This window comes from Diachasmimorpha longicaudata, chromosome 11 (assembly GCF_034640455.1).
Source record: "Diachasmimorpha longicaudata isolate KC_UGA_2023 chromosome 11, iyDiaLong2, whole genome shotgun sequence".
In the NCBI taxonomy this organism is placed as follows: domain Eukaryota; kingdom Metazoa; phylum Arthropoda; class Insecta; order Hymenoptera; family Braconidae; genus Diachasmimorpha; species Diachasmimorpha longicaudata.
Genome location: NC_087235.1, coordinates 6128558 through 6141013, shown reverse-complemented (window position 1 = coordinate 6141013; position 12456 = coordinate 6128558). Strand labels below are relative to the sequence as shown.

The 12456-nt window shown below is 39.3% G+C and overlaps 2 protein-coding genes across 4 annotated transcripts; one reads left to right on the top strand and one right to left on the bottom strand.

The window, feature by feature from the left end:
* Window positions 1-1639: 1639 nt before the first annotated feature.
* On the bottom strand, window positions 1640-2935 carry LOC135167495 (large ribosomal subunit protein eL32). The gene is made up of 4 exons (XM_064130755.1): window positions 2808-2935; window positions 2463-2576; window positions 1973-2125; window positions 1640-1847 (listed from the first exon to the last, which is right to left on the bottom strand). The coding sequence occupies exons 2-4, from the start codon at window positions 2553-2555 to the stop codon at window positions 1689-1691; spliced, it is 405 nt and encodes a 134-aa protein (XP_063986825.1). The 5' UTR covers window positions 2556-2576; window positions 2808-2935; the 3' UTR covers window positions 1640-1688.
* Window positions 2936-3050: 115 nt separating this feature from the next.
* Window positions 3051-11845, top strand: LOC135167464 (transcription initiation factor TFIID subunit 4-like). 3 transcript variants are annotated; one of them, XM_064130687.1, is made up of 11 exons: window positions 3051-4675; window positions 5247-5459; window positions 6476-6592; window positions 6684-7019; window positions 7242-7265; window positions 7480-7629; window positions 7880-8145; window positions 8235-8401; window positions 8529-8659; window positions 8753-8935; window positions 9096-11845. In XM_064130687.1, exons 1-11 carry the CDS (start codon window positions 3665-3667, stop codon window positions 9375-9377), a joined length of 2880 nt encoding a protein of 959 aa, XP_063986757.1. In that variant the 5' UTR covers window positions 3051-3664; the 3' UTR covers window positions 9378-11845. The 3 variants fall into 3 exon arrangements, with proteins under 3 accessions (XP_063986757.1, XP_063986754.1, XP_063986755.1); XM_064130684.1 differs by having other exon boundaries at window positions 5247-5522; XM_064130685.1 differs by lacking the exon at window positions 7242-7265 and having other exon boundaries at window positions 5247-5522.
* The last annotated feature ends 611 nt before the right edge of the window (window positions 11846-12456 follow it).

Below are 12456 nucleotides of genomic sequence, written 5' to 3'. Positions count from 1 at the left end.
GAATTTATTAAATCGGTTGATTTACTTAACAGGTCTGCCTGACCGTACATCAGCGATACCACTAGCTATTGTTGAAACATCGCTTTGACACTCGTCGAAGTCCCTAAAATTATTTTCACCTGTTAAAGACTCATATTACTCTCATGGATTCCTAATTATACTATTTGTATGGCGTGATGGGAAATGCTAATGATTTGGGGGAACAATTGTGACTATTGTCGTGACGATACACGGCTCGTTGAGTAAGGTATTGGGGACAGAATTTTTTATTATACTCGGTAAAAAATAGTGTGGAATGTGTGACCTCGGGAACTAGTATCTAAAATCTGTCGGTTTGATTGCTCTGCAGGAAAAAAATCATTCAATTAGGAAGGATCGCTTTGTCGGAGCTATTCATGATATATTTTTTATGACTTTCCGTTGAAGGAAGTGAGGTAACGTTATTCAACGAGTTCACTGTTGCAATATTTTGTTATCGTTTTAGCATTCGTCCTCCTAAAACATCTTCCTCAAGAGAATATTGATCACGTTCCAGATTTTAAAATGTCCCTTTACTCTAGCCCTCCTACCCTTAACTTTGCAATAATTACCTTCCACTTGTACCTGCATTTATCGAATCTATAAATTTATTTTACGGTTCTCCACTATTAACACGTTTCAGTGACTAAATTTTCCTTATCTTCGACTGATCCGGAGACTCTTCACAAAGAGAATTTTCGCACCTTCACTGAAATCGTGACACAAATTAACACTTCAAAGAAAAAAAATTACTCGGCTATTCCTCCCTTTTTCCTACACCTCGACCCAATTTTCGGGACATTCCAATGATTTATGAAGGGTGCAAACCGCTTCTAAGTAATTCCCAAGGAATATAAGAAAGCTGAGAAATTCGTCGTGGCTCGATAAAGCCTCGGGCTAATCTGTAGAATCCGTTCGCGTGTATTTTCAGCGATTTTATCAGGAAAAAAAATATCCCTCTACACTTCTACCCAGGTATTTCTACAGGATTCGACAAAAGCCGCATGCAGATCCCCTTCGACAATGCAGAAATAATTGTGAGTAATTTCCGCAGAATAATACAGAGGGACTTCTCATTGATTTGTCCCTTAATTATGCGGTGATTGTTTTATCCTTTCATCAGTCGTGGGTATCAACTGTGCAGGATGAAACATAGCAGACGTATCGCCAACTTTTTGCCCCTTTACATGGCTCGGTTTGCGTGTCAAGCGTTGGCTGACCCAAGGGGGATAGAGATTATCGACCCCTCAGCTTGACCGTCTTAACTTACCCCCTTGGGGTAACACACTCTGAATCCTGAAAAGCTATGCAGAGTACTTTGCATATTCCCCTTGTTCATGGTGCCACTTCCCTGGGCTCTACCTGATTTTGATTCATTTATTCGTTTCGCCAATCTTCCTCTACCTTCGTCCCAATTTATAAAAATGCAAAAAACCTTACCGTTTGCAGTATTTAATAAAAATAATGATCGGGCTTCATTTTGAGGATTGAGCTATCAAAAAAATCCAATCACACAATGATCATTGTGTTCTGCAAAAATTTCTATTTTTTCCAATTATCGATGGAAGGGGAGGTTAATACCACGATTGGGTACAGGGAAATTAAAGTAAACAAGACTGTATTTTTAGGTTTTTTGAGTTTTATTAGACGTATAGTAAAATACCAGTAGCTTATTCGTTCTCCTCAGATCGCAGACGTGCGTTAGCGTTCGTCACACGGATCGAGAGCTGCTGGGCACGTTCGACGATGGCCTTGCGTTTCTTGCTGCTGACAGCGTGAGCGATTTCAGCGCAGAATTTTCGGTTCTGCATCATGAGGACTTCCAGTTCCTGAAGAAAAAAATATATTAATAATTGATTGCAACTGGCGAATGTTCGAAGGAATAGCAGGTGGAGTGAGCAATTAGTAAGAAGGATTTTAAATCCATTTTGGGAGAAGTATGCATTTATTGTACCTTGACATTGTGTACGAGGACCTTGCGGAATCCAGTGGGGAGCATGTGTCTGGTCTTCTTGTTGCTTCCATAACCAATGTTGGGCATCAAGTACTGTCCCTTGAATCGCCTACGAACTCTGTTGTCAATACCTTTGGGCTTACGCCAGTTCCTCTGAAAATTTACCCAAAAATTGTGAATAATTTGAAAAAATTTTCTCGTAATTGAATTAGACGAATCATCTGTCTGGTTGTTCGCTTGTAAATCACTTTGTCTCTAGATAAATCCCCGGTTAACAAAATTTCCACTTATCCTAGGTTACTAGTTCTGCAAAATTATTCCCGAAATGGCAAATGCATTAACGTGCATTCAAGAACTCTCCTGAATACAAAAATGATAGTCCAAATATCGCAAACCGACAATACAACTAATGCAAATAGAACCCTTAAGATGTTTATCGAAAAAAAAAACAATGTGGTTGTTGTCACTGAGCAAAGAGGTTAGAACTCACCTTGAGTTTGTCATAACGATCACTCTGATGTCTGATAAACTTCTTGGTCCTCTTCTTCACGATTTTGGGCCTGTATACTGGTCTGATGGCCATCCTGACGACTTAGTGGAGATCCTGTAACAAATTCCGAATAAACAATCACCCTCCACACCATGTTTACCCCATTGCAACTCGTGTCATCGTATGACTCTCCCATCCCTCAAAAAAAAATATAAACCCCACAATTTCCAAGAAATATTCCTCCCAGCGTATATAGTAACGATTTCCCCTCGATATTTCAGCAATTACCCCGTCAATAAAATCAAGATGACACGAAAATAATTGGATTTCATGAACGAGCCCTACCGTCTCCAAAGAAATTACCGTCGAAAAGGTTAATTCGTCCAACACTCGGAAGTTACTAGCTCTCGGAAAGCCTCCGCAAATTCTCTAGCCCCCGGAAAACTTCCCCAGAACCTAAGGCCTCTTTCCATGGCGTTCGGTGATTGGCTGGGGACGAAAAACCATGCGTTTGAGATCACGCGCGGCAAAAATGTAAACCGCCACATATTAGCGTCTTTCCGAACCCCAACAACTCCAAAAGTATCAAATCAACCCGGTTCCGTGCTCCGTTTCTCCCGGAAACCCCCTGGAAGCCCCAAAAAAACACGAATCCGAGGGGAAAAAGTAGTGAAAGCCCCAAGTGCTCTTGCTCCCTCCGAAATTACTTGTCCTGTAGTTTTGGCGGGGTGACGTGTTGTCTTCGCTTATTGACAGCCATATAACCCTTCTGGAGGGGCGGCTGAAGGAGACAATCATCAGTTGGTGGGGGTGAATTATTTCTAGCGCGTTTTCGCCAGCCACACACAAGTGCACGAGGCACAAAGCGAAAAAATCCCTTTCCTGGACATAAACAAACTCCCAATAACACGAGAAAAACATTTAACAATCCCGTGTGGCTGCGGCTAATCACCTGGTGCCTGTGGCGTCCCCCTATAAATGTCCCTTTCCCCCCCGGCCGCGTAATACCCATAACGACTGAATTACAAGGAAAATTGTTGGTAAAGTGGGGGGTAACAGTACCTTAGCGTTGGTGTGTGTTAGTGCTTAGTGAAAAAGCCATCCACTAACGTACAAATGGTGGGGATAATACCAATGCACGATGGGTAGTATTTTCACATCGCGCCTGCGCAAAACAGTTAACAGTTGGAGCTTGGAAGAAAATGGCGTCAGCTAAGTTTCTTGAGGAAGCTCTGAGCACGGACGTTGATGAATCCGCTGTTAATGCAATTGTTGGTTCACTCGAGACGCAGTTGGTAACATCAACGCCTGGTATAACAGTACAACAGCCAACAACAGTTGTTGTGAGCCAACACAATAATCAATTAACCAGTGGTATATCAAATGGTGGTAGTATTCCTGGTGTACAGAAACATGGGGTTGCCAATGGTGGTGGTACAACATCAGTGAATAGCCTAATGACACAGGAAGTAACGAAGTCAATAGCAACAGCAACACTTATGCCGGTTGATGCTGTCACAACTAATGCAGGATTACAACATACAACACAGCCGAATCAGGTGCAACAGCAGCAACAACAGCAGCACCAGCATCATCAGCAGGTTGTGGTGACAACGCAGGCACACGTACATGGACAATTGTCTGGTTACATCAATCAAGTTACGAGCAATCAGGTGACGACTAATCAGAGTAATATACAGAGTTTTAGTAAGGCACATGAATCGGTCAAGATAATATCGTATCCAGCATCAGGACAAGTGATAGCAACAACTGGTGTTGTTAATAACAAGATAACATTTCCGGGACAATTGGCTAATGGGACTATTGGTGTAGCACAGACAGCTGTTTTACAGACAACTTCAAATGTTGTTAGCAATGTTGTGGGCACTGTGACCCAGACTGTTGGTGGGCAAACTGTTGCGGGAGCTAATAAGACAACTGGTACAGCTTTGGTTATTAAAACAAGTGGTGCACAGGGGGGTATGGTGTCAGTACCAATGTCAGTACCTGTATCAGTTACTGGCAATACTGCTGGTACAACGTTACAGGGTAAACAGGTGGGATCCACTATTGTACCGAGTAATGTGCAAATTGTCAATGTCAATGCTATGAGGCCCGGTACACCGATATCGGGACAACAACCTGGCAAACAGGTTGCCAATAGGGTTGTCATTGGACCGCACATTGTTGGCGCCAGACCTGGTGGTCCTGGGGTAAGTGTTTATTTTATTTTTTTAACTAGTGGGACAGTGGGATGAACAATTGGGATCTCAGACACCTCGGAGGGTATCATGTTAATGTAGGGGGAAAAATAAAAAAATCATCTAAATGGGAATTTAATGGCTTCGATGCCTTCAATGGTATCTTCATTAAGACAAAAAAAAAATTATCCCCTTAATCACCCAGTTCAAATGGCCACTACAATTTTCATTTTATTATTTGAGAAATAGCCCCTCTAAGCTGGAGTGATTAAACAAATCCTCGTTCGGAAATTGAGCTTTTACTCAGCATATCTCAGTGGCAATTCACATTCAGTCATTCAACAGAGTTTATACATAATACCCGACTACATCTACTTCTTTAAAGATAAACCCCAGCCATCACTCTTGTAATTAGTGAGCATATCGCCTTTGACTATTCGCTCTGAAAATAAATAAATAAAATTAAAAATAATGACACTCTTCAAAAGCTATTAGCCAGGAATTCACAAAGTTTCAAGTTTTTTCCCCTCAGTAATTCACTCCAGAATGTAAACCATTCAAAATGAGATGCATTTCTTTCCAGATAACACTTCAAGCCCTTCAAGGTCTTGCTCCTGGTGCTCAAGGCCATCTCATTGTTAAAACTGAGAATGGACAATATCAACTGCTCAGGGTGGGACCTGCACCTACAACTGGAACGCCTGCTGGTGGTGCTGTGACAGCAAACAGTATTGGCGGGAATGCTGTTGTTGGGCCAACAGCTGGAACGACTTATCGTCTTGCCTCGGTACCGGCTGTAAGTAGGCTGAACGCACAGTTCACTGGCCCACCACTCGCCACCATAAGAAAACCCGTTCAGGTGACGCACTCTCATACCAAATCGTTCAGACTCAATGTAGTGCTCGTTGTAGATTTTCTTCATGATTTTACTTGCAATTTTTTTCTGCGTTCAGTTACTTTGGAATGTCGGTAAGATTCACGGATAATTTTCTTTCAAATTCGGAGCAGTGCGGCCTTCGAATGCTCCGCAGGCTGTATTTATTCCTTGCATGGTAGTGGATTTATTCTGAGGGATAAGTCCTGAGGGGACTTATGAGGGAAAAAGGGGACTGCATGAGATTTGGGTACTGTAGTAGTTCATGCTATTTTTCTTATCTTCTGGAGAATCGTTAGCCAATCAGGCATTGGTGCTGTGGGTCAAGCTTGCAGGATAGCACAGGGTATATCACGCGATAATTCATAAGGATTTAACGCAATCAAATTAAATTGGGTCTTACGATGCGAGTGCGTCTGACATTTTGCTGTTACATAGAGAGCCCATTTCTCACAAACAACTAATTCTAAAAACTGAAGATAATGAGCCAGTTCAAAATTAACGTCATCAACAGACAATTAAATTAAATTAACAAAAATATCAGAGATAGGTCAATTCAATATTGGACCGTGAAATTACTCCTCGATTATCTTCTGCTTTGGGCTGATGCATTCCAAATTATATTTTCATTTCTTCTTAATACGATGATGAAATTATTTTGCTTGAAATCGTACGCAAGTGAATGATACGATCTGAATTAGAAATACATTTGGTGATTTAAACCTTGAAAAATCAAATTATTCTTTCCTGATTTCTTTATTCTCTTGCCAGGATTACCCCTTGGTCACAAGAAGGCTACTCTCTTCATGCATTTAAAATTATTTATCTTCCCTCATCTTAGGAGAACTTCCAATTACTCCACAAAAATTTTGTGGTCTCCAGGGAGTTCACTAGACTAAATAAATATCCAAAAATCAATTCAATTGTTTTTTTAATAGACGGTAGCCCCGATCGTAACTACCACGACAGTAACACCAGCCACAGTAACAGCAGCAGCTCCAACAACAGTCACACCTCCCACAACAACCGCTCAAACTCCTCAAACACCCGCACAGGTAAACGTAACTCTCAGCTTGATATACCGAGCTCATTCACCAAAACTGGTGAATCCTACAATTAACCGTATGGCTTTTTCTTTCTCCACAGCGTCAAACCACAGATAATACCAAAGAAAAGTGTCGTAAATTCTTAGCAAACTTGTTAGAGTTGTCTAGTCGGGAACCTAAGCAAGTGGAACGTAATGTGCGGACGTTGATACAAGAGTTAATTGATACTAGAGTTGAACCTGAGGAGTTTTGTGATAGACTCGAGAAATTGTTGAATGCATCGCCACAACCATGCCTCATTGGTTTTCTCAAAAAAAGTTTACCATTGCTGCGCCAGTCACTAGTTACGAAGGAATTGGTCATCGAGGGAATAAGACCACCACCTGCCAACGTCGTGTTTTCTATAGCAACGGCGCTGCCTCAAGTGCAGCAACAGGTAAGTTGCCCATCATCATAAGATTTTTTGAACATTTGGGCGAGACATAATGGGAAGAAATAAAGGATTAATGTCGCTCATGCTGTTCTTCTGACTGGAGAAAGTTCCTCTCTCAGATATTGTGAAAACTATTGCAAATTCAACCATTCAAAAATATAGAATGAGATTGATACAATCCCATTTTAGTTTTTCGGAAAATTATTATTCAATTCTTCTTTGTAGCTCTCCTCCTGCTACACAAAAAAGGTACGATTTAAACACCCTCTATGCCCTCAAAATTCAAAATTAATTATTTAAGAAACTCATCCACAAAATCCAGACGTTTAAATTTTATTACTGAATGATACATTCATCTACATAGCAAATGACTATAAATAAATATTAGAAGACAAATCTCCATTAAAATTCATTCACAATAAGATTCTTGGAAACTTAACTTTCTTCACATTAAATTCCAAAGAATCAGATCAGGCCGACAGTAGCAGTGGCTCAATCAGTTCCTGTTGTGATGACAAGTACCCCAGCTCCCCTGAGAGTAATGGCACCACCTCCAGCAGCAGTCGTGACGACTCCCGCCCCTCGGATACCTCAACCTGTTCAACAGAGACTGGTATTTATCTCAAGATTTTATGTCAGGGGGGATTCCATGATTTTTTCAAAGTCATGGATGCGATAATTAAATTTTCCGTTCAAATAATTGGTCATTCAGTCCAGAATTCTAATCAATCGACTCTATTTTTATTTTTTATATTAAAAAAATATTCTTGGTAGTTGAGAAATCATTTATTATAGTGAATTTTTTACCTTTACGTCTCAATCAAAAATTAAAGTATTATAACACCTCGTCAATTGTCCTTCAGATACGACCAGTAACGACAATAGTACGCAGCCCTACGCCTTATACCGTTAAATCAACGGTGGCAGTTACGGGTACCCGACCACCCACCCCAACTGTACAAAAAACACCACCAACAACGGCAAGTGTTGTTAAAACATCAACACCTGTTACTCAAGGTAAAACTGTCAACACCGCCACTACTGTTAACAAAACCATTGTGCCTTCTCTCACACCAAAACCAGCGGTCAAAGAGAAAGAAAAAAAAACATTTTCATCGGCAGGCTACACGTGAGTATTCCCCTTTCCCTAGTTGCATAATTGTGCCTGGATTCCTTTGGATTTTTTGGGAGTAAAAATGACTTACTGTCTGCTTTTAGCGGAGACGATGATATCAATGATGTAGCAGCAATGGGAGGGGTGAATCTCGCTGAGGAGTCACAGAGAATTCTCGGGTCCACAGAGTTCGTTGGAACGCAAATACGATCATGTAAAGATGAAGTTTTCCTTCATGTGTCACCCCTTCAACAGAGGATTAAACAAATTGGTAAATTGATTAATTAATGATAACGTCTGTTCAATCAGAGACAATTCATTAATTCTATTATCTGCTTTTTTGGAGAGCCGAGTTAAATGATGAGTGAAATTTAATTAAATTCATTTTTTATTTTCAGTAACTAGTTATGGGTTAGAGGAGCCCAATCACGAGGTAGCCTCATTAATATCCCATGCAACTCAGGAAAGATTAAAAACTTTGGTGGAGAAACTAGATGTTATTGCTGAACATAGGATAGATTTCATTAAGGTGGGAATTGATTGAATTTTTAACCTCGTTGATTGATAACTTCTGATGTATGTGTCTGGATTGAATGGTTGGATTTTCTTTTTATTTTAACAGGGTGATCCGAGGTATGAAATAACGCAGGATGTCAGGGCTCAATTGAAATTCTTGGAGGAGCTCGACAGGGTGGAGCGCAAAAGGCACGAAGAGCAAGAACGTGAATTACTTCTTCGTGCTGCTAAGAGTCGTGCTAAAACGGAAGATCCTGAGCAGGCAAAGTTGAAGGCAAAGGCGAAAGAGGTGAGGTTTATTCTACTAAATAATATTTGTTGTCTGCAGCCCTACTTCATTTTAAGAATAGAATAGGTTGTAAGAATTTACTTTAAGATCAATTTGTCCTTATGAAAAATTGACTCACTAAGTGAATACTTTACAATACATTCACTGAATTAAAATTCAGATGCAACGAGTAGAGATGGAAGAAATGCGCCAGCGTGAGGCAAATGTAACAGCACTGCAGGCTATCGGTCCACGCAAAAAGCCAAAACTCGATGGCATTGGTACAGGAAGCAGCTCGGGTACAAGTGGCAGTGGACCAGCAGCTTCATCAACCGGAATGAACCGGCAGATGCCATTGAGGCCTCGTTTGAAACGAGTCAACTTCAGAGATTTGATGTTCCTTCTTGAGCAGGAGAAAGAAACGTGTAGAAGTACAACTCTCTACAAAGCATACCTGAAGTGATGCACTTTGTTGGGCAGGAACGCTAGTTACCCGCCCAATAACTGGCGATCAACACTCCTGGTCTTGCACGAGCTGGACTCAAAGGACCTCATCAGGCACTGCATTAATGTTGCAATGTTTAAAGGGATTAAAATTGCGTACAATTTTTTTAATGAAAAAATCATCCATTATGAATCACTCGTTATGTAGTCGACATGATCAGTTATTTTTCAGTTCCAAAAAAAATCCTGAGGAAAGTGATTTATCATGTCGATGTGACAAGAAAGAAATGCAAAACTTCCCATTAATGTAAATGACTGAAAAAAAAAACAAATTTTTTAATGTAATATAATATAGATTGCTCTTTATTTTTCATGAAAGAAAGAGAGAGAAAAAAAAAGAAAGAAAATGAAACAATGTGCGTAAGTGGTGTCGATGGTCTTCATGGTGAGGTGATTATGAGTTTTAGTTGTTTCTTTTTCTTGCCTCAGCCTCTGCGTTTAATCAATCGTGTTATTATTATTTTTTTTCTTTTGTTTCCATTACGGAGAGATGTACATTGTCACGCTATATGCCTCAGCCTCAGCATCCTCAATATTTTGACCTATACTTTTGGACACTGGTTACTGGAATTGTATAAGCTGATGTAAATGTTTATTTCCAGATTTTTCCGCCCCTTTTTTTCATGGATTTATAACGATTTTTCATCGTTTCATTCTCCTTAGCATAGTAGAAACATATTTTTGCAATTATTAAATGATTAATTAACAGATTGTAAAGTATGGGGTAGCACATTGTCCAAAAAGTATGGAATAAATTGTACATTACACGTAAAATTTACTAAAAAAAAACATTAATAATTAATGTAGGAGTAATTTTGTCATGTTGGTACAGCAGATTACAGACACTCGATTATTCTCCACCGTATGCTGGAAAATTGTTATCGGTGTATTATTTTGCAATCTACGTTATCAGTGTTTATGGAATTGAATTAGCTGTTACGTTTTTTTATCTAAACAAGAATATTTTGTACAAATAACATTGATTACTGAAGATAGGAAATATTTGATTAAACACGATTATTTTTACAGCAATTTACTAGAGAGTTTTATCTTTATTTACATCATTAATGGATAATCAATGCTTTCTCCATTTTTTTCTACTTTTTTTGAGGAAAATTATTGAAAACAATCGTGTACCTGATTTACCAGCAAAATAATTGAGGGGAAAAAATCTTTAGCTTGTCATGCAAGATGTTTTCGTTAGTCTTTTTACACTCTTTGCAATTGTTCTCTCTTATTCATCAAGTTGGGAGAATACGAGTGCCGAGAATCGTTTGTACCAATGGCTGAAATAAATTTAATAAAAAGTTGAAGGTCACAAGACTGTTTATACTGAAAAAAATAGCCCGATGGGGTGAAATTTAAATGAATAAAAAAATTTAAAGGAATAAAAAATGAGAATAAAAACCCACAACGCTTTAATTTTTCAACTCATCCAGCTTCAATGTCCATTTGTCACTGTGAAGACTCGTGGAGGAGAATTATTCCCACACTTTACACGCGTTTGAGAGATGTTTCCGTCAACGAGACACACTGTTTGTATAGTTCCATTGTACAGATGAATGTAAAAATAATTGACGAGAAAGGTATATCGATTTTCTGATGCTGATAAATCCTCAGAATAACAATTATGTTTATAATTTAATAGCAAAGAGTGACATCCCGGTCCAGAAAATTAAAAAAAAATCAGGTGACTGATTGAAATGAATTTGGAATGATTTTTTTTTATTGTTGAATTTTCAAGTGAAATGAATTGAGTTGCAAGACAATCACTGTATTGCTCCCCTCACCGCAAAATGAATAATAATGACAGAATAAAAAGGAACGTTTGTTTAAGGAATTTATCGAGAAATACTGCACTTTGGGTGAAATAATCCTGAATCAAGTGAATACTCATGATTCCAGAATGAATTTCCTCTGTGTGACCGTAATTTTATGTTCGATTTTTCAATCGAAGTTTTTACTCACTCGATGAACTAGTCTCGTCGACAATTTGAATGGAATAATGAGAAAAAAAATCGTGCATAACACTCGTTTCCACAATGTAAATAATAGTTAATATTACCATCTAATTAATGATGATTAATTCTCACATACTGTCGATTACTGTAACATACTATGTGAAGCGTTCGAGATTTTGGCAAAAAAAAAACATTTTAAAAAAAGTAAAAAAAAACAATATATAGATGGAGGAGAGACAACGGGGAAGTTTTTCGTAGAAGCGTTTCTCCTTATATACTGCCACACCACAGTGGAATTATAGATACGTGAATGATAACTGTAAAAATAATGGTAATAGCTGTTTTGGTACAGTATAATATTTTTACAAATTGTAATGAATTAAGCTGCATTAGTTCGAGAGGACGATGAGAGAAAAAAAGATGATGGAGAGAAAGAAATAAATATTAAAAACTATGCGGAATTTTATTTGGATGATTTGCAGTTATTTTTGGTCAGACTGTCTTCGTGATTTTTCTACTCAAGAAGTGGAGAATCATCCCCTGAATTATAAGAGAGTGTTCATCTCTGAACTTCTCCAGTGGTTGTGCAAAATTCAAGGAGAATTGAAACACCACGGGTAGAATCAAACAGTTCACGAAACTAAAACGTTTTGAAATTAATTTCCCCTCCCAGCCACTACCCACTGAAACTGAACTGCAACTCACCGTACTTCAACCTGTCTTCGAGGCTTGACGCCAAAGGCTACTCCACGTGTCGGTGGATGTATTGAGGATAGACCCGGGGACCTACGGCGCGTTGGAGATGCCGTGGGGCAATTCAGAAATGGAATATAATCAGCTAGGCGCTTCGCTCGGTGGGTTTTCCGAGGGATGACAGCCAGAGGCAGTGTTAACCCCCTCCGGGGGTAAGCGCGGATATTGAGTTCACCCGTAACCATAGTAACTCAGCCACAGGCACTAACGTTTGTTCGCTTTATCCCTTACTCCCGCGGTTACTGGTTATTCTGGGCACACTCAGAAACACCGCACCAAATCCCCACCTGTCATTTCCTTAATTGGGTCAGTCAAAATATTCCG

Excerpts from the sequence above, each read along its gene's own strand:
- LOC135167464 (XM_064130684.1), top strand. The coding sequence starts at position 3,665 with ATGGCGTCAGCTAAGTTTCTTGAGGAAGCTCTGAGCACGGACGTTGAT. Across the intron at positions 7,020-7,241 it reads TGCCTCAAGTGCAGCAACAG|CTCTCCTCCTGCTACACAAA; the intron begins GTAAGTTGCCCA and ends TCTTCTTTGTAG. Across the intron at positions 7,266-7,479 it reads CCTCCTGCTACACAAAAAAG|AATCAGATCAGGCCGACAGT; the intron begins GTACGATTTAAA and ends TAAATTCCAAAG.
- LOC135167495 (XM_064130755.1), bottom strand. The coding sequence starts at position 2,555 with ATGGCCATCAGACCAGTATACAGGCCCAAAATCGTGAAGAAGAGGACC. Across the intron at positions 2,126-2,462 it reads ATCGTTATGACAAACTCAAG|AGGAACTGGCGTAAGCCCAA; the intron begins GTGAGTTCTAAC and ends GTAAATTTTCAG. Across the intron at positions 1,848-1,972 it reads TCCTCGTACACAATGTCAAG|GAACTGGAAGTCCTCATGAT; the intron begins GTACAATAAATG and ends TTTTTTCTTCAG.